Here is a 26,745-nt window from a genome sequence, read left to right as displayed (position 1 = left end):
GGAGCTTGGAAGCTTTGGCCATGGAGTTCTTCTTGGAGGCTCACGGCTGAATTTTTGAGGTTGAAGAAGGAAATGAATCTGCTGTCCAAATGCAGATTAAGTGGTCCACTTTAGGTGTGAGTGGAGCACTAAGTGGAAAGATAATGTTAATTTATTCAAAAGTTTTAATTTCCCACATTTAACTCCCCATTTTGCTATTTACATTAGGTACCCTAAATTAATTTTTCATTATATTTTCCAAGTGTAATATTATTTATTTTTGATGGAAATTTAGGTCAAAAGACAATTCGGGATGTCAAATGACCATAATGCTTGCATTCGATTTTTTTTTGATTTCTCACTTTTCTTTGTACTAATTATTTAATTTTTCTTTGATCTTTCTAATGATATTTATTCTTCTATAAGGGTCTATTTAAGTCCTAAAAATGTTTTCTAGTCAACGGTCCAGTGACTTCCACCCATCGCTAGGTTTCGCTTAACTTGATCACATTTCTTTGCTATTATTTTGTCTTTGTTTTTCTTGTATTTTCTTTTCTTGTATTTCATTATTTTATGTCTCCTCCCTCATGTCAAAGTGTAGTTCTAGGCATCCAACTTTGGGGTGTTACAATTCTCTCTTCAAATAAATTTCGTCTAAATTTTACAGCATTAGTCTCCGAAGTCTCCTCATAACCTCTTCACGTTCCCAAGTAGCTTAATGATGGTTCCACAAACTTTAACCAGTGTATCTGTTTGTTCCTCACCGCTTCACCTCATATGCAATTTTTATGGGTTCTTCCTCATATGAGAGGTCCGGATTTACCTCAATCTCTTGATAATACATGAGATGGGTTCCTTAACATAAACACATGGAAGACACTGTATCCTTGCTAGCTCTGGAGGTAATGCCAACCGATATGCCAAAGGACCCACTCTTTCCGTAACCTCATATGGTCCGATGAAACGAGGATTCAGCTTCTCGCCAAATCTCATAATTCTCTTCCAAGGAGAAACTTTGAGGAATACCTTATCACCATACTCAATATCTCTTCTTTTCAAACCAACATAGGACTTGAGTCTATCTCTAATCAACTGATCTTTTCCTCTGCCCAATCATCTTCCTTTCACCTACCTCATCCCAACATAGGGAATCGCACTTTCTACCATACAAAGCTTCATATGGAGGCATCCCAATGCTTGATTGGTAGTTATAAGCAAACTCAATCAAAGGCAAGTGTGTATCCCAACTACCTTCAAATTCAATCACACAAGCCCGTAGCATACCCTCCAATATCCGAATAACCCTCTGGGTGGAATAAGTTCAATCTAGTTCCTAGGGCTCTAAGACTTCCAATCTAGAAGTGAACCTAGGATCTCCACAATTGATATGGCACTCCATGCAATTTTACAATTTCATATATGTACAATCCGCCAATCTTTTTAGGCTATAGTCCATCCGATGGCAAAAAGTGACTGGTTAGTCTGTCAATTATAACCTATCTTGCATCATGACTATTCTGTGTCTCTCAAATCTCATCACAAAATCCATAGTTATCTGTTCCCTTACAATGTTTCATAGGGTGCCACTTGTATGCTAGCTTGACACTCATTATTGTATACAAATAGTGGGATGTATATGTCCCATCTCCCCTGATTCAGAGGAAGTTCTCAAGATATTCTCGAGGGTTTATTACATTTGTTATTATTATCATTTCATTTCATTATTTATAGAACTCAATGAGTTTCAAAATTTACCGAATCACTTGTTTATTTGTCCATCCATCCGAGGATGATAAGTGATATCTCTAAGCTTATAGCAATTAATTCACATTAATGTAACACCGACTCTAGCTACCTTACAAGTGTAGTCGTTTGATAGGCTAGTTCAAGTCTTAAATTTACTAAAATTTTCATATTTATTCTAGTACTCTATTCTGTGTAATCTGTATCAATTTATAGATTACTTACAAATATTCTTAATTTATTGTACCGAGGGAAGACGTAGCTCTACACAATAATACAATACAAACATTGAGAACACTATATAGTCACTACGTTATAACCTCATGGACTAGGTTTTCTAACATCTTATCTTTCTCGAATCCACTAATATCCCAAACCGATTCTGATTACAATTTCCTTTGACAATTACTAACAGTAACATCTTTGCCCTCATCTAGAGTAATTCTATTACTGTAACTTACTTTTAGGTCCTCTTGCCTTACATTAAGTAGGCTCGCCATTTAGCTTTATAATTTATGGTATGTTAGAAAATACTTTTAGTTAACAATTCTTCCAAATTAATGTCAATCATACTTGTTATTATAGTTATTACCCTAAAGGACTAGTCACTAATACATCAAAATTCATTCCCATGTAAAGGAATAACAAGAACATATAGTTCGACACTAACACACAACTAAGTAGGGATCAAATAATAACTAATTGTTTCTTTCAAAATTAAAAACTTACCCTTTTACTTGGCGCATAGTGGACTCTCTGCGCTACTATATTCGGGTTGATTCATCGTGTTATAATGGTGAGGAGTACCAACTCTATTTCTATCTTGACTGTGAACTGGAGACGAGGTGGTTTAGCACAATCTTTAGCAAAGTGTCCAAGTTTTCCACAATTGGAGGCCTTATGACAAATACCTCCATGATATCTTCTACAAGTTTCACATTGGCGGGAAGGGTAGGAACTTCTAGTTGTTCGACTAGACCTTGGTGGTCTCTGCCTTAATGATCCACCTCTATCGTATCCCCGAGCTCGGGTTCCTCAAATTCTTTTCTCTTTCTCAAATACCCATAGGTTTCTCCTCTTTTCCATTTCTTGTGGGGTTGCCATTTGTTGGAAGAAAGTGGCCATTTGTCGGGCCATTTGTGCAGTAATTTGTACTAGTAAACCTTCGACACTTTGTGGGCCTCAACTTGTACTCTCGCCATCATGGATGGTCTCATTTTCTCTTCCATATCTTTTCACAAGATTCTCTATTCTGTACAACCAACATAAGGAGATTCCTCTCCATTAGTTCATATTTATGATGTAAATGTACTATATGTATCAAACATTTGTAGTTATCGACAAAAGATTTCAAATTCAAAATTTACTTTAAAACCATTGCTCGATACCACTAAACATGTCACACCCTACCAGGCATAACATGATCGTAGTATACCTAATGAATTACCAACTGATAACCCATTAAATACACTACAAGGGATTTTCAAAACTTTTCTTACTTCTTTTACAGTGGTGAGCACTATTTACAGGTGCTAAAGAAAAATGCTCCCAATATGTTTTCTCAAATACAACTTCAGTAACTTCAATTCAATTCACAATTCAATTCTCAATACACAATCAATTCATTTTCAAACTAATCCCATCATAAAGAAATATCTCATTCATTTCAAGACTCAAAATTTATATTACAAACTATTTAGATAATTGAAATCCCAAATTTATATTTACAATAATTTACATTTAATTACATACTAAAATATTTTACAAGAGTTTCTATACAACTGCTCAAATAATTTACATACATATTATTACATGCATACATCAAAACCTATGTACATGGGTATACCTATGATATAATATATCTTCAAGGAAATTTACTAAAGATACAAAGCTATCGAGTGGTGAACACAACTATAATTTAAAACATAGTACAATATACATTGACAAAATTAGAAATAAATTGGGAATCAATACTCATCAAATTTCAAAACTCAAAATATTAATAATGTAAATCATTTGTATAAATGACTTTGATCACAAAATTCAATTTATCAAATCATGACTAACCATTTAAGTAATTCCAACAAAATCAATTATACATAAACCATAATTGAAATCACAATTTCTTACCATTCAAAAGCCATTCCAGATCTCAAAAATCAATATGTATCTCAAAAATCATGTTGTATCTCAAAAATCAATATGTATCTCAAAAATCATGTTGTATCTCAAAAATCAATCTTTATCTCAAAACCATGTTGTATCTCAAAAGCTCAAAAATCATGTCAGATCTCACAAATCATTCTTTATCTCACTAACTATGCAAGACTAATCCGATAGGGCCATCTTCGATGTGATTCTAACTCCCAATGGTCGGGAGGTCGAATCGATTCTAACTCCTATGGTCGGGAGGTCGAATCATCGCATCACAATAATGAATCTTCCCATAACGATAAAATAAACTTAGATCTAACCTCAAATCAGAGGAAAATCTAAGCACTCCACGTACTCATGGTAATCAAACACAACTAACTCCATTGTCTTCTCAACAAATGAGAGTAATAACCTAGTCAAGCATCTATAGTGAGATACAAACAATATCACAATCCTTTTAGTGAGCATAAATCACAATATAATTCGATTCAAATTCAATTCCAATATCCAATAATTTTTATGCTCATCACAATTCAAATTATAAATTTGCATTTTTCCATGAAAATTACCATCACAATTCAAAACATGTTCTATCACAATTTTCCAAAACATAATTTATTCAATCCATAACAATGCTTAATACTTGTGGAAATACCATTTCACAAAGCTAAATTCATACATACAATAACAATTTCAATAATCATTGAATTAAATCCAATGCTTGTTAAACATCATACATAAGAAAAATATGTCATTTAATCATATGAAATATTCAAAACAAAGTCAGTTAAAAACTAGTTGTGCACAAACCTAGTCTTTGATAGAAACACAATTTGAAGTGTTTTAGTACTAAATTAAATTGTCTCTAACGATAATGTTCGATAAACAATTCATTGAATACCTTTATTTGCTTAATCACCTAATATTTTAGGTAAATTAGGTTTTAGCGCCATTAATATGTCACATTCAATAGGGTTTTAGGGTTGGTACGTGTTACCAAACTCAATTCTATGTATATTGTTTTATCTTGCATTTCATTGCAAGGATTCGGGATACTAGTTTTTTTGGTCAAAACTACAAACTTGTAGATCTATGTCTTATTGCACGCGGGGCAAAATTTTAGGTCAATCCGAGTTAAGTAGACCAAGTTATGGTCATTATACTATTGCTGGTCAATTGATATCAAATTAGGTCAATTTTAGGTCAATTTGGTCAACTTTGGTTCGCCAGTTTTGGACCCGAACTTGTGCAAGCTTTTTGACTTACTTCTGGTCATTTCTGGGCTTTTGTGTCTTCATAAGACTTGTAGGTATGGGTCTTAACTATTCATGGTTAAAATTTTAGGTCAATTGGACCTGTTTTGAGTAAGTTATGGCCTAAACACTCACTGCTGCCCAATTGGTCATTTTTCAGGTCCTAATTGTACCTAATCCGAATTGGTCATTTTCTTAGGTCACCTTGCAAGCAGAATTTTGGTATGTTTTCTCAATGAAAGTTGGCACATTTTGTGCCTAGTTTCACCTCCAATTGGTCTCATACCAATTGAGGTTACACATTTAAACTTATTGGCTAAAATGTACACTGCCCTTGGTTACTTTGCTTAACACACATCAATTACACTCATTTACCTTGCAATATGTTTACTTCCCTACCAAATCTGTTTTGGTACATTACCAAAACTATATATTACTTTACATTAACATCACTTTGGGCAGATTACAATTATCTTCAATACACCAAATATAACTCTAATTCCCAAAGTCCAAACACAATTACACATACACATAACATTACTAGTTTTTACATACTCTTTACACAACAAGTTCATATACATATCCATCAATCCTTCTATGTCAATATTCTGCCAACACTTCCATGAATACATACATTTATTCAAGTGTCCCAAAGCTGCCGAAAATCTTCTTCAACACCAAATTGTCCTACAATTCATCAATTCCCATCCAAGTGCCAAAAATCACCATATAAATATGAAGTAATTCACTAGGTTATTAAATCATCACAACCAACATAATTCTCATCAATTATATGTACAAATACTTCATCAATACATGATTACATGGCTGCCCAAAAATGGATATCTCAATACTCTTCAAACTTAAAAGTGAACACCCATTTCCACAAAACCGACACCCATAACATGTATACAAAGTTTATCAAAGAAATCTTCAAAAATGCTAACTTACCTTATGGTTGGAGCTTGTTAAACCTTGCTTAAACTTCTCAAATTTGGTATCAAACTCTTCCTTGTGATGAGTAGACAAACTTTCATGAATGGACTTGTTGGATTTATGGCATGAAAGTGAAGATTGGGGTTCATGCATGGAGCTTGGAAGCTTTGGCCATGGAGTTCTTCTTGGAGGCTCACGGCTGAATTTTTGAGGTTGAAGAAGGAAATGAATCTGCTGTCCAAATGCAGATTAAGTGGTCCACTTTAGGTGTGAGTGGAGCACTAAGTGGAAAGATAATGTTAATTTATTCAAAAGTTTTAATTTCCACATTTAACTCCCCATTTTTGCTATTTACATTAGGTACCTAAATTAATTTTTCATTATATTTTCCAAGTGTAATATTATTTATTTTTGATGGACATTTAGGTCAAAAGACAATTCGGGATGTCAAATGACCATAATGCCCGTTTTGCTTTTTTGATTTCTCACTTTTCTTTGTACTAATTATTTAATTTTTCTTTGATCTTTCTAATGATATTTATTCTTCTATAAGGGTCTATTTAAGTCCTAAAATATTATTTTTCTTTGTTTTTCTTGTATTTTCTTTTCTTGTATTTCATTATTTTATGTCTCCTCCTCATGTGATTATGAGTATTATGATGACATGACATGGTTTGTGGAAAATTATATGAATATGAGATTTTAACAGGTAAATAATAGAACTCGCTAAACATAAATAAAACAGAGGAGACTCTGTCTGGGTCTTCATAAAATTGAAATGGGATAAAAAAAATTTCACACGTAAGATAATATAATTAAATTAATATTGTACACGATAAGACATGATAGAATGCTCCTACACTGAATATAGTACGCCTTACTCGACTACACTGTAGAAGTGTGAGATATGTTACATTGGCTTTCTAATTATTAATTATTATAATTTTCTTCAATATTATTATATTAATGTTTAATAGCTATCACATGACAAGTTTTTCCTTGAAACTACTGGGTGTCACAACAAAAGTTTGACTTACTTATTATTAATTATTATTTTTTCTAAAATGTTGTTATATTAATATTTTAATTTTTTATTTAATTATTTAAGTTATATTTAAAAATAATACATATTGTAACTTATATAATTAATTAATAAAAAAATAATAAATTTTTTATAATATTAATTGTCATTCAATAATAATAATAATAATAATAATTATTATTTAAAATAAAAAAATAATTTAATTTAATACTATTTTCTTGCTGACTAACTCAGCTTATGGAGTTGTTACTCTCTTGCTATAAAAGAGATTTGCATTCCAAGATAATACCATCAAACTCAATTTGATCATCAGAAGATTCCATAGCCGAGATAACATTTTGAGATTCAACCTCTATATCCACATCATCGATTCCAGAATCCATCAATCAAAAGGCAATATAATTTAGTTTAACGCTACAATTATGACTAAAACCTACAAAATATGTAACTATATATAATTAATTAAATTTGAATAAATGAATAATTCTATGATTATTTATTTATTAATCATCATAATAATATTTTTATATTATTTATTTATTTATTTTTATAAGAGATAATATATTTTAATTATATATATTAACTAATTTTTTTAAAAAAATAGATTATAAAAAAGCATAAAAAAATATAATTTCATTGAAATATCTAAATGAGGTAAGTAAGGATTAAAAATAAAATATTAAAATGAGATTATTATAATTATATACTATAAATTTTAATAATTAATTATATAAAAATATTAAAAATATAATATTAAGATTTAAATTAAATATAAAAAATATTAGTTTTTACTGAACTTAAACTTGTAGCACAAGTATTTAGCTAGATTATTGATAAGAAGAAAAAAGGGAAATTGCCAATGGGAATCCGCGTGATTTGATTTTAATATTATTAAAAAAAATCTGAGGTTTGACCGACGAAGAATTCTAATAAGAAAAATTAAAAAAAAAAAAAATTGGTAAACGCTCCTTTCTTCGTCTTCTTCGTCTTCTCCTCTGTAATTTGTTTGTTTCTGCGCTTCCTCAACACGATACAAGGGAAGAGAAAGCAAGTGATTTTTGTTTATATGTGTGAAATTGGAAGATAATACTATGAGTAGGCACTCAGTTGCAGGTGCTTCTCGCACCACCTTCTTCCAAAGGATCAAGGTTCGTTTTCCTTCATTACGATTGTTTGATTTTTCTTGATTTCTTCATCAAAATCGATCAATCAATCAATATTTCTGTTGTTGTTGTTGCAGAATACATGCCTCAATTCATCTTTCCCTGACTCAGGGAAAGGGAGAAGTAAATCCTCTGGCAAGAGGTTGTCTCATGGATTTCAGTTGGTGGAAGGAAAATCCGGCCATGATATGGAAGACTATCATGTTGCTGAGTATCGGAAAATCAAGAATCACGAGCTTGGATTATTTGCTATCTATGATGGTCATCTTGGGGATCGAGTGCCTAGTTATTTGAAAGACAATCTTCTCCGCAACATCCTTCAAGAGGTCTATTTTCTTTTCCTTTTTGTTTTCAATTGCTTAATAACTTGATTTCACTTACTTCATCACGCTTCTCTGTTAACTCTTGGTTTCTTTGCAGCCCAACTTCTGGGATGACCCTAAAACCGCAATTAAGAATGCTTATAAAAAAACCGATAAGTTTATTTTGGAGAATTCTATGCAATTAGGCGCTGGTGGCTCTACTGCTGTTACTGCAATTGTCATTGATGGCAAGGACTTGTGGGTCGCCAATGTTGGCGATTCTAGAGCTGTTATCTGTGAGAGAGGCTGTGCCAATCAGCTTACCGTGGACCATGAGCCACATACCGAAAGGAAAAGGATTGAGAAGCAGGGTGGCTTTGTCACAACTCTTCCGGGTAATATACCTCTGTTGTTGCTTGCTACTAGAATGCTCAGCTTTTAATTGGCTACTCAATAGCTGATAAAATCATTTCAGGAGATGTGCCTAGGGTTAATGGCCAACTTGCGGTTGCCCGAGCTTTTGGAGATCAAAGTCTTAAAGCACATTTAAGTTCGGAACCTGATGTAAGACATGTGCCCATAGACTCAACTATGGAGTTCGTTATATTGGCAAGTGATGGTTTGTGGAAGGTCAGTTGTACTATCTTACAGTCCCACATTGGCAGTGTATAAGAAAATTAAAGAAGATATAAGTGTTGGCAAACCAAATTAAAATGGCTTAGTCCATTTTCGTGATCAGAGCCCAATTTCAAGTTAAGTTCAGCATTTAGTTCTATTAGTTTATTGATCCACACTCCTTGACCTCTATTTCTACCACCAAAACAGTGGAGGATGCTAGGGCATGTTTAAGACTGATGAAAGCATCTTGATCCTTCTAAGTCCATATTAATGACATTTTTTTTTTAATTATTTAAAGTCAAATAAAAGAAAAATTCTTAAAACACCTGCCTCAATCCTCACGAGAAAGGAAGATCCACACTCTCAAGTCTCAACTGGCATTCAGCAGCACTTTCAGGTCTCTCTCTCTATCCGTCTTTCATTCAAGTCTCAACTGGCATTCAGCAGCACTTTCAGGTCTCTCTCTCTATCCGTCTTTCATCTTCTTCTTTTTCTTCCCCTATACCTTGCTGCTGCTACGACCTGAGAAACCTTTTTTTTTTTTTTTCTTTTCCTCTCCTCCTTCTCTAATGATGCTGTATGGGCATTATTCGCCTGGGAAACCTTTTTTTTTTTTTTTTTTCCCTTTTCCTCTCCTTCTCTAATGCATTCTTCTTCTTCTTCCCTATTCTGTGGTGCACTATGTTTTGTGTACCTTTTTTTTTTTTCCTTTTCCTCTCCTTCTTATATAATTTTGCTGTATGGGTACTAGGTATGCAGTAGTCTTGTTAATGTTCTATTTTGTTCAGTTTTTTTTTTAATTTTTTTTATTTTAATTATTGATTTGTTTACTTTTTTTTTTCTTTTTATTCTTAATATTTTGTTGTTAATTAGTTGGTCATTAGTTGTTTAAATTATATGGGTAATGTTATTTTGTTAATTTTTTTACTTTAACTTTGTTAATTTATTAATTTGTTATTAATCTTGTTACTTTAATTTGATATTCTTATTGATTAATTGTTTAATTTAGATGGGATTGTTAATTTGTTTACTTTCACTTTGTTAATTTGTTCTTATTTTTGTTAATTTAATTTGATATTCTCATTAATTAATTGTTTAACTTTTATAGATATTGTTAATTTATTGTTTTTCTTATTACTTTAACTTGACATTCTTGTTAATTAGTTATTTAATTTATTGTTTAATTTGTTAATATGTAAGAAGTACACACACACACAGATATATATATATATATATATATATATATATATATATATATATATATATATATATATATATATATATATATATATATATAGGTAATTTAGACTATGGCGCCTCGCTTCAAAACGGCTTCGCCTCTCGCCTCTCGCCTAAGGCCATAAAGCCCCTATCGCCTTATATATATATATATATATATATATATATATATATATATATATATATAATTTAGGTAATTTAGACTATGGCGCCTTGTTTCAAAACAGCTTCGCCTCGCCTCTCGCCTCTCTCCTAAGGCCATAAAGCCCCCTATCGCCTTAGTGTCGCCTTTCGCCTTGATAACACTGAATTTCCCATAGGCTTCAATTGGATTAATGACTAGGCCAATTGGCTATATCCTTTTATAAGCCAGCATTAATAGCCTGTTAACCGCAAGAACCCATGGACTGCTTTTAAAGTTTTGGGTTGAGGCTAATTAACCACACTGAAGGCTTTGCCCGAGTCTATGGCTGCTCCATAAGTTGAAATGCGGTGGCCTAGTTATTTCACAATCATCTTCTCCAATGAGCTCTTCTTTGCGTTGATTCAAAATTAGTTTTATAATAGCAATTGCAATAGTCTTCAAGTGTACCATATGCTCTTGGCAGGTCTTGCTATAGGCCGAGATATCATTGAAAAAATGAACACAAATTGACGGAGATAAGCCTGAACAATTCGTTCATTATCACTTGGAATGTCGTTGGAGCATTTGTTAGCCCAAAAGACATGACTAAGAATTCATAGCAGTCAGAATGTGTTCAAAACATAGTTTTATGAATGTCTTCCTCTATCACTTGAATTTGATAATAGCTCGATCTCAAATCCATTTTCAAAAAGCACTTGGTATCGTTTAATAAATCCAACATTTTATTGATGATTGGAATAGAGTACGTGTTGGCAATTCAAAGGAATATAATTGCCTAAAGAATAAGATGGATTTTAATAATCCAAACAGACACTTAAATAATTTATTGATTAAAAAGAGAACGAACACTATCTCACAAATACAAAACGTTATGCTCACATGCCACAGCTCGTAAAAGCTTTTTTCTTAGCTCGTTGGAGCTAATTACACACAATTTTCAAATGCTAGGACGAGATCCTTTATATAGCAAAATAAATGGCGGTTCAAAAGACAAAAGTTTTCTCCTATCTATATAATAATTTGTTGGTAATTCTACAAGGTTAAGAAATTCAACTTTGGTTATTCTTAACAAAGAAGAAAATAAGAAAAAAAATGATGGGCTGAGCCCAACATTCTTTGCTAACGACAAATATGGCTGGACACTTGCTTAGTATTCTCGTGCTAATGCGCAATGATTCCAACAAAAGTCAAGTTATGTTTTTGACTAAGTACAAGGCTACTTGTTTCCTACAAATAGTTTACATGGTTAAGAAAACTAGCTAATTCTTAAGAAGGAAAAGCCAAGTTTAGTTTCTAGCATCTTTCGTTAAAAGGTTGATGTGGGCTCTGCCCATTGCTCTAATGATTCATGATAACTCAACGAATCGCACAGACATCATGCAGGTGATGTGTAGAAAGAGATGATTCTCCTTAATTTCAATTAATCTGTACATGGGTATATATATATATATATATATATATATACATACAATTGATTTCTATAATTGTGTTCTACTAATTAGAAAGAAATCCTAAATAAGAATACAGAAAATAGAATATACAGAGAAATAATATAGTGATTGACTTTTCATAATACTCCCCCTCAAGTTGGAGCATAGATGTTAATCATGCCCAACTTGTTACAAATGTAGTCAATCCTAGCTCCATTCAGAGCTTTTGTGAAAATATCTCCTAACTGCTCTCCAATTTTGATGTGTCCTGTTGAGATGGTCTGTTGTTGAATCTTTTCACGAACAAAGTGACAATCAATCTCAATATGTTTGGTCCGCTTATGAAACACCGGATTAGAAGTAATATGGAGAGCAGCTTGATTATCACACCACAATTTTGCAGGCAGGGAGGTCTTAAAACCTGTCTCATTTAGTAATTGAAGTATCCACATTACCTCACATACTGATTGTTCCATGCCTCTGTATTTCGATTCAGCACTAGATCGAGAAACTACACTATACTTCTTGCTTCTCCAAGACACTAAATTTCCTCTAACAAAAATGCAATATCCAGTAGTTGACCTCCTGTCAACCTTAGATCCAAATTTCCAAGATCTGAAAAACATTCAACATTCAAATGCCCATGATTACCATATAACAAACCTCTTCCTGGAGCGCCTTTTAGATAACACAAGATTTGTTCCAAGGCTTCCCAATGAGCAACAATTGGGGAAGACATAAACTGACTTACCACACTAACGGCATAAGCAATGTCAGGACAAGTGACTGTAAGGTAGTTCAATTTTCCTATCAATCTCCTGTATCTCTCTGGATCTTCAAATAACTCACTATCCCCTGCTAACAGTTTTAAATTTGGAGTCATTGGTGCACTGCAAGGCTTAGCGCCTAATTTTCCTGACTCTGTCAATAGATCGAGGACATATTTTCTTTGGGACAAGAACATACCCTTCTTACTTCTCATAACTTCAATACCCAAGAAATACTTTAACAATCCCAAGTCTTTGGTTTGAAACTGGGTTTGGAGGAAAGTTTTAAGAGATGACATACCTGCAGAGTCACTCCCAGTGATGACAATGTCATCCACATAGACTACCAGGAGAATTAGACCAGCCTCAGATTGCCTATAAAATACTGAGTGATCACACTTACTCTTTTGCATACCAAATTTCTGTACTGCTTCACTGAATCTCCCAAACCAGGCCTTAGGACTTTGTTTCAAGCCATAAAGAGACTTCCGAAACCTACAAACTTTACCAAACTTCCCCTGAGCAACAAACCTAGGTGGTTGCTCCATGTATACTTCCTCCTGAAGATCACCATGAAGGAAAGCATTCTTGATATCCAATTGGTGCAGGGGCCAATCATATGTAGCTGCTAAAGAGATAAACAAGCGAACATAAGTAAGTTAAAGTAATCAACCCCGTATGTCTGAGCATATCCTTTTGCCATAAGGCGTGCTTTTAACCTAGCCACAGAACCATCAAGATTTATCTTTACTGTAAATGCCCATTTGCAATCAATAGCTTTCTTACCAGTGGACAAAGGCAATAGTTCCCATGTACCATTAGTATCTAAAGCCTTCATATTCTCTTTCATAGAGGCACACCAGCCAGGATGAAATAATGCCTCACTAACAGTATTAGGGATAGGAACAGAGTCTAAAGAAGTAACAAAACACTAAGAATAAGACAATTAATTATAAGAAACAAAAGAAGAGATAGGGTAAGTGCATGAACGCTTACCTTTACGAAGAGCAATAGGTAAGTCTAGGTCAGAATCATGATCAATATGAGGTACAGGATCTCCCAACGAAATAGCTGGTGGAGAATCCGAGTCAGGAATCTCCAATCTCCTGGAATAAACATGAATAACGGGAGGTCGAGTAGGTCTAGAGACAGAAGGAACAGGCTGTGGGAGAGGACTAGACATTGGTTGGACAATATATATTAAGAGATCATCCTCCTCCACCTGACTCTCATACACAGATGATTGAGGAAAGAATGGAGTGGACTCAAAAAATGTGACATCTGCAGAAACAAAATAACGATTGAGAGTAGGAGAGAAACAGTGGTACCCTTTTTGAAGCCGGGAGTACCCAAGAAAGATATATTTGAGAGACTTCATATCCAATTTAATAACCTGTGGACGAACATCACGCACAAAACAGGTACAACAAAAAATACGGGGTTCAACAAGAAACAAAGATTTTGTAGGAACAAAGCAGTATAAGGAATATCCCCATTAAGGACAGAAGACGGCATACGATTGATAAAAAAATATGCCATAGAAACTGCATCAACCCAAAAGTGTTTAAGAACTTTAATATAAAAAAGAAGAGCACGAGTTACCTCAAGAAGATGTCGATTTTTTCTTTCGGCCACGCCATTTTGGAATGGGGTATCAACGTAGGAAGACTAATGAAGAATGTCATTTTGTCATATGAGACTGAAATTGTGCTGAAAAATATTATTTGGCATTGTCACTTCTTAATATGCGCACAGAAATATTAAATTGAGTTTTGATTTTATTACAAAAGGCACAAAAGATAGAAAACAACTTAGAACGATTCTTCATTAAATATAACCAGGTAACACGAAAGTAATCATCAACAAAAGTAACAAAATAACGAAATTCAGTTTTAGAAGTAACAAAACAAGGACCTCAAACATCAGAATGAACTAACTCAAAAGGGGATGAAGTACGTTTATTGACTCTAGACACAGAAGGCAAACGATGATGTTTTGCAAACTGACACGACTCACATTCTAGTACTGATAAAGACTGAAACTGAGGACACAACTTCTTCATGTTAGACAAAGAAGGATGGCCCAATCTACAATGAGCTTCAAGAGGTGTTAAGGTACTGGAACAAACGAGCGACTACGGTACATGATTTTTCAGAATATAGAGACCACCTGACTTACGTCCTCTACCAATAATCTGATTCGTCGTAAGATTCTGAAACAAACACTGATCAGGAAAAAATAAAATAGAACAATTTAAGGTACGAGTAAGTTTACTAATAGAAAGTAGATTAAAATGGAATTTTGGTAGACATAAAACAGATGACAAAGAAATTGATAAAGTCGAGTTCGCAGTTCCAGAATCCATGACACAAGAAGTAAAACCATCAGCTAAAGTAACAGTAGAGGAAGTGAGATTAGATTGAAAACAGATTAAAAGAGAATTTTGATAGACATAAAATAGATGAAAAGAAATTGATGAAGTCGGGTTCGCAGTTCCAGAACCCATGACACAAGAAGTAGAATCATCAGCTAAAATAACTGTAGAGGAAGTGAGATTAGACTAAAAAGTAGATAGAAGACTAGAATTACCTGTCATGTGATTTGTCGCACCAGAATCAATAACCCATTTAGATGAGGAAGACATAAGGCATGTAGTGGATTTACCTGACTCAGTGATCGCAGTGACATGGAAACTGGTAGGCTTTAGAGATGCCTGATACTGAGAAAACTGTGCAAAATCCTTTGCAGATACCAAAATAGTTTTCTCTGAGGAAGATACTGTAGAATCCTCTGCTGCTATATTTGCCATCTGTGATTGCTGATTTTTCCTCTGAAGTTGCAGACAATTATATTTTGTATGGCCAGGCTCATGGAAATAATAACAAATGACTCCTCTTGAGTCCTGATTAGAACTAGCCTCCCCATTACGCTGATTACCTCTGTTGCCCGTAATTTCTCCTCTACTTCCTCTTCTATTACCCTGTTGTCCATTTGGATTACGGCTAATAAGAGCACTACTGACAGGTTGTGAAGATTGAGTACTCTCTGTACGAAGGACCCATGTGAACGTTTTATGCAAAGAGGAAATCTCAGAATTGGAGAGAATCTGAGATTTAGCAGTCTCATACTCTGAAAGAAGGCCTGCAAGAAAACTCATAACAACCAGTTGCCCCCTTTGGGCCTACTGAACTTTCACATCAGAACTAAAAGGCAACAATACATTAAGTTCCTTATATACCTGTTTAAAATCCATAAAATAAGCCGTGAGAGACTTATCCTCTTTCTCAGCACGGTAGAATGCCTTACAATCATCATAAATAAGGGAGATATTCCCTTTACCAGAATATAGAAAATCTAAGTAATCTATCAATTTCTTAGCAAATTCACAGTGATTAATTAAACTTGTAGAAAAAGATGATTCTTATTGATTTCAATTAATCTGTACATGGGTATATATATACAATTGATTCCTATAATTGTGTTCTACTAATTAGGAAGAAATCCTAAATAAGAAATCCTAAATAGGAATACAGAATATAAAATATACAGAAAAATAATATAGTGATTGACTTTCCATAACATAGTGATTGACTTTCCATAACACTCCCCCTCAAGTTGGAGCATAGATGTTAATCATGCCCAACTTGTTACAAATGTAGTCAATCCTAGCTCCATTCAGAGCTTTTGTAAAAATATCTCCTAACTGCTCTCCAGTTTTGATGTTTCCTGTTGAGATGATCTGTTGTTGAATCTTTTCACGAATAAAGTGACAATCAATCTCAATATGTTTGGTTCGCTCATGAAACACCGGATTAGAAGCAATATGAAGAGCAGCTTGATTATCACACTACAATTTCACAGGCAGGGAGGTCTTAAAACCTGTCTCATCTAGTAATTGAAGTATCCACATTACCTCACATACTGATTGTGCCATGGCTCTGTATTCGGATTCAGCACTAGATCGAGAAACTATACTCTGCTTCTTGCTTCTCCAAGACACTAAATTTCCTCCAATAAAAACGCAATATCCAAAGAGTTGACCTCCTGTCAACCTTAGATCCAGCCAGTCGGCATCGAAAAACATTCAACATTCAAATGCCCATGATTACCATAAAGCAAACCTCTTCTGGAGCGCCTTCGGATAACACAAGATTTGTTCCAAGGCTTCCCAATGAGCAACGGTTGGGAAGACATAAACCGACTTACCACACTAACGGCATAAGCAATGTCGGGACGAGTGACTGTAAGGTAGTTCAATTTTCCTACCAATCTCTGTATCTCTGGATCTTCAAACAACTCACTATCCCCGCTAACAGCTTGTAAAGTTGAAGTCATTGGCGCTACAAGGCTTAGCACCTAATTTTCTGTCTCTGTCAATAGATCGATGACATATTTTCTTTGAGACAAGAAAATACCCTTCTTACTTCTCATAACTTCGATACCCAAGAAATACTTTAACAATCCCAAGTCTTTGGTCCAAACCGAGTTTGGAGGAAGGTTTTAAGAGATGAAATACTGCAGAGTCACTCCCGGTGATGACAATGTCATCCACATAGACTAACCAAGAGAATTAGACCACCTCATTGCCTATAAAATACTGAGTGATCACACTTACTCTTTTGCATACCAAATTCCTGTACTGCTTCACTGAATCTCCCAAACCATGCCCTAGGACTTTGTTTCAAGCCATAAAGAGACTTTCGAAGCGTACAAACTTTACCCAACTCCCCCTGAGCAACAAACCCAGGTGGTTGCTCCATATACATCTCCTCCTGAAGATCACCATGAAGGAAAGCATTCTTGATATCCAATTGATGCAGGGGCCAATCATATGTAGCTGCTAAAGAGATAAACAAGCGAATAGAAGTAAGTTTAGCTACAGGAGAAAAAGTATCAGAGTAATCAACCCCATATGTCTGAGCATATCCTTTTGCTACAAGGCGTGCTTTTAACCTAGCCACAGAACCATCAGGATTTACCTTTACTATATATACCCATTTACAACCAATAGCTTTCTTACCAGTGGGTAAAGGCAATAGTTCCCATGTACCATTAGCATCTAAAGCCTCCATTTCCTCTTTCATAGCATCACACCAGCCAAGATGAGACAGTGCCTCATTAACAGTATTAGGGATAGTAACAGAGTCTAAAGAAGTAACAAAACACCGAGAACAAGAGGACAATTGATTATAAGAAACAAAAGAAGAGATAGGGTAAGTACATGAACGTTTACCTTTACGAAGAGCAATGGGTAAGTCTAGATCAGAATCATGATCAGTATGAGGTATAGGATCTCCCAACGAAGTAGCTGGTGGAGGATCTGAATCAGGAATCTCCAATCTCCTGGAATAAACATGAACAACGGGAGGTCGAGTAGGTCTAGAGACAGAAGGAACAGGCTGTGGGAGAGTACTAGACATTGGTTGGACAGTATATATTAAGAGATCATCCTCCTCCCTCTGACTCTCATACACAGATGATGGAGAAAAAAATGGAGTGGACTCAAAAAATGTGACATCTGCAGAAACAAGATAACGATTAAGAGTAGGAGAGAAACAACGGTACCCTTTTTGGAGCCGGGAGTACCTAAGGAAGACACATTTGAGAGATTTTGGATCCAATTTAGTAACCTGTGGACGAACATCACGCACAAAACAGGTACAACAAAAAATACGGGGTTCAACAGGGAACAAAGATTTTGTAGGAAACAAAGTAGTATAAGGAATATCCCCATTAAGGACAGAGGACGGCATACGATTGATCAAAAAACATGCCGTGGAAACTGCATCCGCCCAAAAGTGTTTAGGTACTTTATCCGAAAAGAAGAGCACGAGTTATCTCAAGAAGATGACGATTTTTTCTTTCGCCACGCCATTTTGGGATGGGGTATCCACACAGAAGAATGATGAAGAATGCCATTTTGTGTCATATAAGGAAATTGTCTTTGAAAAGTATTCTTTGGCATTGTCACTTCTTAATATGCGCACAGAAATATAAATTGAGTTTTGATTTCATTACAAAAGGCACAAAAGATAGAAAACAACTCAGAACGATTTTTCATTAAATATAACCAGGTAACACGAGAGTAATCATCAACAAAAGTAACAAAATAACGAAATTCAGTTTTAGATGTAACAGAACAAGGACCCCAAACATCAGAATGAACTACCTCAAAAGGAGATGAAGCCCGTTTATTGACTCTAGACACAGAAGGCAAACGATGATGTTTTGCAAACTGACGCGACTCACATTCTAGTCTCGATAAAGATGAAATTGAGGACACAGCTTCTTCATGGTAGACAAAGAAGGATGACCCAATCTACAATGAGCTTCAAGAGGTGTTAAGGTACTGGAGCAAACAAACGACCGCGGTACATGATTTTTCAGAATGTAGAGACCACCTGACTCGCGTTCTCTACCAATAATCTGCTTCGTCGTAAGATCCTGAAACAAACACTGGTTAGGAAAAAAAGGAAACAGAACAATTTAAGGTATGAGTAAGTTTACTAACAGAAAGTAGATTAAAAGAGAATTTTGGTAGACACAAAATGTAAGACAAAGAAATTGTGAAGTCGGGTTGCGATTCAGAACCCATGACACAAGAAGTAGAACCATCAGTTAAAGTAACAGTAGAGGAAGTGAGATTAGAGTGAAAAGCAGATAGAAGACTAGAATTACCTGTCATGTGATGCATGCTTTGAATCAATAACCCATTTGGATGAAGAAGACACAAGGCATGTAGTAGATTTACCCGACTCGTGATCGCGATGTGAGGAACTGGTAGGCTTTAGAGATGCCTGATACTGGGAAAATTGTGCAAAATCCTCTGCAGATACCAAAATAGTTTTCTCAGAGGAAGATACTGTAGAATTCTCTGCTGCCATATTTGCCATCTGTGATCGCTGATTTTTCCTCTGAAGTTGCGGACAATTATATTTTGTATGGCCAGGCTCATGGCAATAATAACAAATGACTCCTCTTGAGTCCTGATTAGAACTAGCCTCTCCATTCTGATTATACATTTGCTGTAATTCCTCCTCTACTTCCTCTTCTATTACCTGTTGTCCATTTGGATTACGGCTAATAAGAGCACTCTGTGACAAGTTGTGAAGATTGAGTACTTTCATGCGAAGTACCAGTGTGAATGTTTCATGCAAAGAGGAAATCTCATTACTGGAGAGAATCTGAGATTTAGCAGTCTCATACTCTGAAGGAAGGCCTGCAAGAAAACTCATAACAGCCAGTTGCTCCCGTTGGGCCTGCTGAACTTTCACATCAGGACTAAAAGGCAACAATACATTAAGTTCCTCATATACCCGTTTAAAATCCATAAAATAAGCCGTGAGAGACTTATCCTCTTTTTCAGCACGGTAGAATGCCTTACAAACATCATAAATACGGGAGATATTCCCTTTACCAGAATACAGAAAATCTAAGTAATCCATCAATTCCTTAACAAATTCACAGTGATTAATTAAACTAATTACCTCACTATGAATCGAATTCCGAAGCTGCAAAAACAATCGAGCATCCTCCCTTAGCCAAGTTTGTCGTGTATCATCAGTGGGTGGATCTTTAGTAAGGTGATCATCCTTATCAATGCTACGCAAATAGACCCTAACAGTCTTACTACATTCCAGGTAATTCGAACCATTAAGTTTGTGTTCCGTGATCTTAGTAATCACCGGAATCACATCAGAAATAATATTCTTATTGTCTGCCATTTGTTGAGACAAAGAAAACTAACCGAAACGCTAATCCAAAGTGCTTATAGCAGCAAAATAACCCAAAATCACAAATCAAGCAAATACCAAAATAGGATCTGAGAGCCAAACCTCAGAAGTCCTTTAATGGTTATACTGGATCAGGTAACAGCACACGGTGGTGGAATGAGGGGGTTGAGACGACGCTGGCAATGTTGATCGGGGTTGAAACGGTCGGTCGGCGACCAAGGTCTCTCCTAAGCTGGGTAGTGAGAACAAATAGTCACCCTAGATTGATGACCTGCTCTAATACCATATAGAAAGAGATGATTCTCTTTAATTTCAATTAATCTGTACATGGGTATATATATACAATTGATTCCTATAATTGTGTTCTACTAATTAGGAAGAAATCCTAGATAGGAATACAGAATACAGAATATAAATAATATAGTGATTGACTTTCCATAACAAAGACAAACAACAAAACAAAATAACCAAGAGAACCAGGAGACACCTCCCAAACTAGCAATGCTAGCCCCAGCTAATGGCTGCCAATCAACAGAAAATACCCATGCCTCTTCTTCTGTGATGGCTCTTATTTATACTGGAATTAAATCCTTCATTCTGTCAGTAGACCACATGTGTCTCAGCACCCGCAATTCCCTCTACAGATGCTCTTTCTGGCCAACCAAATCTAGCTGCATAATTCTAGATGTTTCCATTCCACTCCCTTCAGTTCTTCCCCCCAACTTGCTCTTTCTTCCTTCTATTTCTTCTGTAATACTCTCTCAATGGCTTTGGTCCTTGAACCCCATTCCTGGGACTTTAGCTGAGCTTCCATCAATTAAGTTTAGGAATTTTATTCATTTGTAACACTAGGAAGTTTAGAATTTATTATTATTATTATTATTATTATTATTATTATTATTATTTGAGTTTGTTTAGAATTCTTAATTAGAATTATATTAGGGTTCTTAATCCTGATGTGATTAAGGTCTCAAAAACTCTATAAATAGGTCTAGATTTTATATTATTTAGTAGCTTTGGTTACTATGAATTTTCAATGTTCTCAATATGAATTTTCAATGTTCTCAACCTTTCATACTGGTACGTTTGCTGTTCTACAATTCACATGTCCTTGCTATTTTAATTCGCTGCTCTTAACTTTCCCTCAACAGGAGCTACTTCCACCTTTCTGTGAACATAATCATTCCTCATCTCATCCATACTTTTGTTTCTACACGTCAGTGTTATCAAGACGGGAGGCGCTAGTCAAAAGATAGGGTACTGTCACCTTAGAGGCGAGGTGAGGGGCGAGGCGAGAGCTTTTTTAAAGTGAGTCGCCCTGCTGTAACATAGCCTAAAATTATATATATATATATATATATATATATATATATATATATATATATATATATATATATATATGATCATTAAGAATAAACTAGTTAAAAGTATGATATTTCATATTAAAAGAGTGTGTGTGTGTATACACATACTTTTAACATAAAAATATGGTACTTTTAACTAGTTTAGTAAATAAAGAAGCATACTTTTAACTAATTTATTCTTGATGGTGGCTTTTTATATTGTCTTCAAGAAAAAATAAATAGCATTCTTAAGAAGAGGCAGAGTGTTGATAAACGAAAAAAATTGGGCAGCATAACGGCATGACGCCATGAATTCAAGTGGTAAAAAAAAAAAAAAAACCCAAATGGATGGGAGAAGGAGAAGATAGAAGGATGAAAGCTAAAAATAAGTACCTGGATGCTTGGCAGTAATGGAGCTCACTCAAGAAGTAGAGATTTCATAGCTGGAATTGGAGTAAAAGAGCATAGTTTTGGAATTGGAGTAAAAGAGCATAGAACACTTACCTGAGAGAGTGAGATGCCATGGCTGGAGCTAGAACACAGGAAACCCTAAAGAAAAAAGCAAATATGAGCTTAAAATGAAAGAGGCAGCTCCTCTCTCGCCGTGGCGCCTAGGCGAGAGAGGCACTCGCCTCTGTCAATCAAGGCGAGGAGAGGCAGCATCGCCTTGCCTGGCGCCTTTTTGCGCCTTTAACCACACTGCTACACGTCCATCTTAAATTGTCATTTATTTCATGCTGATCTGGATACTTGTTTCTTCACTGTCCAACATTTGCTAATGCATCATACATGAAGCTGGTCAAATATTGATCGATAAAACTTCACCCTCTACTTAACAGTATTTTGCGATTATTTGATACATTTTGCCACATCATCCATGCTGCAAAATCATCTATTTATATGATTTTCAAAGCATTGTACAATGAGATTTTGGTTTTTTATAGCAGGAATTCTTTGCTTAAAAATTACCTGGTGATTACTGTTTTCTGGAAATGTGTGAAAACCTCTTACTGTTTGTGGTGGTTATTATCATATTGGTTTTATCTAAATGAAGGACATGGAACTTTTAAAATTCTCCATCTTCTTAGGAATTAGAAGTGCGGAAACCTTAGGACAAATCAATCAAACATACAACCCCAAAGAGATTTATGTTCAGGAACTGAAATGTGGCAAAAAAAAAAGGGAAGAAGTACTAGGCATAAGTTCAGAGAATCCAGGGGGGGAAAAATGATATATAAAGAAGAGAAGGATCTAAAGTGGTAGTGACTTTTAAGCATAGTTTTCTTTCTTTTTTTAGTCGTAAATCCACTAAAACTTACGTTGATGTACAGATACTTTCATGTCTACACTGCATGCTGTGCTTAATCAGAATGCTTTCATAATCCAATGGACTCTCCAAGGATCTTACATTTTGTGTATTAACCAATTAATGGTTAAATTGGTTTGGTTGTAAAGCCTTTCAAGACCTTTTGTTAGTTGAAGAAGTTTGTGGATTTCTTGGGGAACATTAGCCTCCTTAATATGATGCAGATGTTTTGGTGGCTACTTCTCATTGAATTGAATGTTTAATAGAGGGGAAAAAAATCTGTTTTTCTGAAAAATACTCGAGTAGCATTAGCCATATATACAAACTGAATCAGTTATTCATATATCATAACAATGAAGTGTTGAGAGAAAAAGTAAACATGTTAGGATTTTGCCATATCACATACCATGACTCATCGTTACAGTTTAAGGTAGAAAAGTGTTGATATTCTCCATAGTAAAGTTAAGGAGGCACTTATTTGTGGGATGCTGACCTACAATCTTTTTTCCCTGAATTCTTGGATCACACATGCATCTGCTGGTAAAGCGATAGTTGTGGAGGATATGATAAGTGTTACAAGGTTGAACTAGGCATTCTTCTTTATTGATCAAATTCCACATGTGTATTCAAAGTTTTTCCTCTTGACAAACTTGTCATCTGACAGTTTTTTTGTGAATATGATATAAGTCAGTTACCAAGTATTATACGAATGGACTGTTACAAGAAGTGATTCAGAAATTAGGATTCTGGTCAAGCTACTGTTAAATCCATATCATATGTTGCAACTCACTTTTACAAGCTTGAGGTTGAAAAACAGTACATTGATATTTTCCAGAGTCAGCTTAAGGAGCCATTATTTGAGAGATGTTGCCTTTGAATCTTTTGTCCCTCATTCTTGGACCATACAGCCAGTGGTTTTGTTAGGAAAGTTGACTTCTAATTTTCCATTGATGGCCACATTGACCAGGCTATTAGGAAAATGACGTGCTACAAAGTTAAGTCTTTCTTGTTCATCAAGCAAACACTGCATGAGTGTTCAAAGTTGTTCCTCAGTGAACTTATCATCGATAGTTACATGAGAGTATGATCCATGTCAGTTACTTAAGCTTTAGATTAGTAGTCTTGTGGAAAGGATATTCAAGTAGAGGGTGCAAGTCCTTCAAAAGCTAGAATTTCCTTTCACAGAATTTCTTCTCGCATTCATTATAGTTGCTACTCTTCCAGTCCATATCATGATCTAGTGGGTGAGATCACAGTGATTATAATGCTGTTAACATCCCTATCAATGGTTTTTCCACTGCCCAATAAAACCAATGGTATATAATTATATTCTATGCTGTTATTTTACTCTGGCCTGTGCATACTTATAATAATAGTAGGACAGATTCTTTAAGGAGCACTATTTGTACTAATTCATTGGAATGTTTTTGGGACTTGCATCTTCACAGCAGAGACCACAATGATTTAGAGTGGAGAATGTAAATAAATGTTAGAAGGATATTCTTGATGATATCTCGAATTAATCATGTCCATGCATAATTTAAAAGTAATATGAGCCTTCATATTCTTTGTTCCAGTTTGAAGCTGTCTATCGTTGGATTTTCAAAGTCTTTTTGCATTTGCATATATTCTGTGGACAACCATCTAACCATATATGCTTATTGATTAATATGAAAAGCCGGGAAAAAAAATTGCTAGGGATTGGGGGGTTAGTAGTCCTGAATTTTCTCCAAGTTGCAATTTCTGCTAATGATCTATGCTAAAGTTTGTATGCTCATTGGTTATCTAATATTAGCAGGTCATGCAGAATCAAGAGGCAGTTGATTTGGTGAAACCCATCAAGGATCCACAAGCTGCTGCTAAGCGCTTAACGACCGAGGCATTGGCAAGAAAGAGTAAGGATGATATATCGTGCATTGTGATCCGTTTTGGTTGAGTCTGCTTACTGTCCATTTTCAATTAAGAGCTGGTTGGGTGTGTTTGAAGCTGGAAATAGGGGACTATATCTGGGTCTGAGGCTTTGATTTATGTAGTTTTTTTTGTTAGAAATGTTCATGCTAGAGCAAAGTTAAGATGGAAGTGATGAAGAATTTTTATTTGACCAAGGGAAGAGATACCCTCATTAATCCACGAGTGATGGGCGATCTCCTCACACGGGTGAGTCCATGTAGATTGCTGGGTTGGAGTGCAGTTAATGAGGTTAATTCTTTCACTGGACGAATGATAGGAATTTTAAATAAAAATGCTTCAGATTCTAAATCTGTGTATAGGTTGTGAACATAAATAAGATAATATGATTGATGCTTGTAATATATGTAGTGGTGGCTGCTATATATAGGACTCTGCTTGCTGCTTGGGTAATGCAATCTTGTTATTTCACTTATTTACTCTCTCATGATCCCTTGGGTTTTTATGCATGGGAAAAACTTATTTAGATCTGGTCAATCATGGAGTTAAAACACAAACATGTGGATCTTATGGATTTAAAACACAAACATGTGGATCCTACTTATTTTACATGTAAATTTCACTATACATGTTATGTCTTAGATCCATTATAAACTCAGCTTTTTCCCACTAATGGTTTGACTGTGCAATGAGGCCTACATGAACCCCAAAACGACCTTATCATCCGAGCTCTGGAAATGAGAAGCTACTATTGAAGGCCCGAGAGTTTGTGCATTCCATGCCTCTTGCAGCGCCAAACTCAAAACTCCCCCGTAATTATGTTAGGTAAGCAGTTATTCAGTGCGCAAAAGCCACCTCTGGATGCTGTTCTCATCAGGTAACAAAATCATAATTTTCAAACCAATTAGAAAAATTGAAAAATTTTATTCAACCCAGAATTTGGCTTGATAAAATATTAGGTATGTTATAGACTTCTTAATTAGTTAATGAATAAATTTATGTACTAGGTCGGTAATTTCTAGCTTGAATCCATTAGCCATTTACTCATGATTAATGAGGGTTTAATTGATTCTATCAACAGGTTGAATATGATTTTGAAGTCACAGTTTTTTTTTTTTTTTTTAATTAAATTTTAAACTTAAAGTCTGTGGACTCATTGGCATATTTCATCCATCCTAGCATTGCATATAAGGTATTTCCTTTTTTGGGGGTCATATATGATATAAGTAGTTTGGGATACGTGAGCCTTTATTGATGCCACAAAATTATTGCTATGAACCTCTAGAAGAGCAAAAATCAAATGATGCTCCATCAACATTCCAATGCTATCCTTTGTACACAGACACTAAAGTGATGGGCAGAATATAGCTTTGAGTACGATTACAAGCATTAATAATTTCATTTCAGAGGCAGAGGGTCCCAAAACCATCAGAAAACTTAATGGAAGCATTTATGAGATTTTCTTCTTGTGATACATTAGTGGATGCAGCTATAATTCAATAGTTTTTAAATTAAATATTTATGTTAAAATTTATATAATATTAATATATTTATTATTTAATTATATGTATACCTTTGTTAATTTAACAAGAATGTCAATTAGATATTTAATTTAAAACTATTAAATAAGAATGCCAATTAAATATTTAATTGAAAATTATTAAATTTATTTTTATATAAACTT

At 34.8% G+C, this 26,745-nt stretch overlaps 1 protein-coding gene across 2 annotated transcripts; it reads left to right on the top strand.

The window, feature by feature from the left end:
- Nucleotides 1-8,018: 8,018 nt before the first annotated feature.
- LOC131177740 (probable protein phosphatase 2C 44) lies at nucleotides 8,019-25,536 on the top strand. Of its 2 annotated transcripts, none has more exons than XM_058142835.1 (5): nucleotides 8,019-8,255; nucleotides 8,348-8,596; nucleotides 8,691-8,967; nucleotides 9,048-9,202; nucleotides 24,949-25,536. In XM_058142835.1, the coding sequence occupies exons 1-5, from the start codon at nucleotides 8,199-8,201 to the stop codon at nucleotides 25,087-25,089; spliced, it is 879 nt and encodes a 292-aa protein (XP_057998818.1). In that variant the 5' UTR covers nucleotides 8,019-8,198; the 3' UTR covers nucleotides 25,090-25,536. The 2 variants fall into 2 exon arrangements, with proteins under 2 accessions (XP_057998818.1, XP_057998819.1); XM_058142836.1 differs by having other exon boundaries at nucleotides 8,021-8,255; nucleotides 24,952-25,536.
- Nucleotides 25,537-26,745: the final 1,209 nt, after the last annotated feature.

The sequence above is a fragment of the Hevea brasiliensis genome, unplaced genomic scaffold, assembly GCF_030052815.1.
Source record: "Hevea brasiliensis isolate MT/VB/25A 57/8 unplaced genomic scaffold, ASM3005281v1 Scaf78, whole genome shotgun sequence".
Classification (NCBI taxonomy): domain Eukaryota; kingdom Viridiplantae; phylum Streptophyta; class Magnoliopsida; order Malpighiales; family Euphorbiaceae; genus Hevea; species Hevea brasiliensis.
This window is presented reverse-complemented; position numbering and strand designations above follow the sequence as displayed.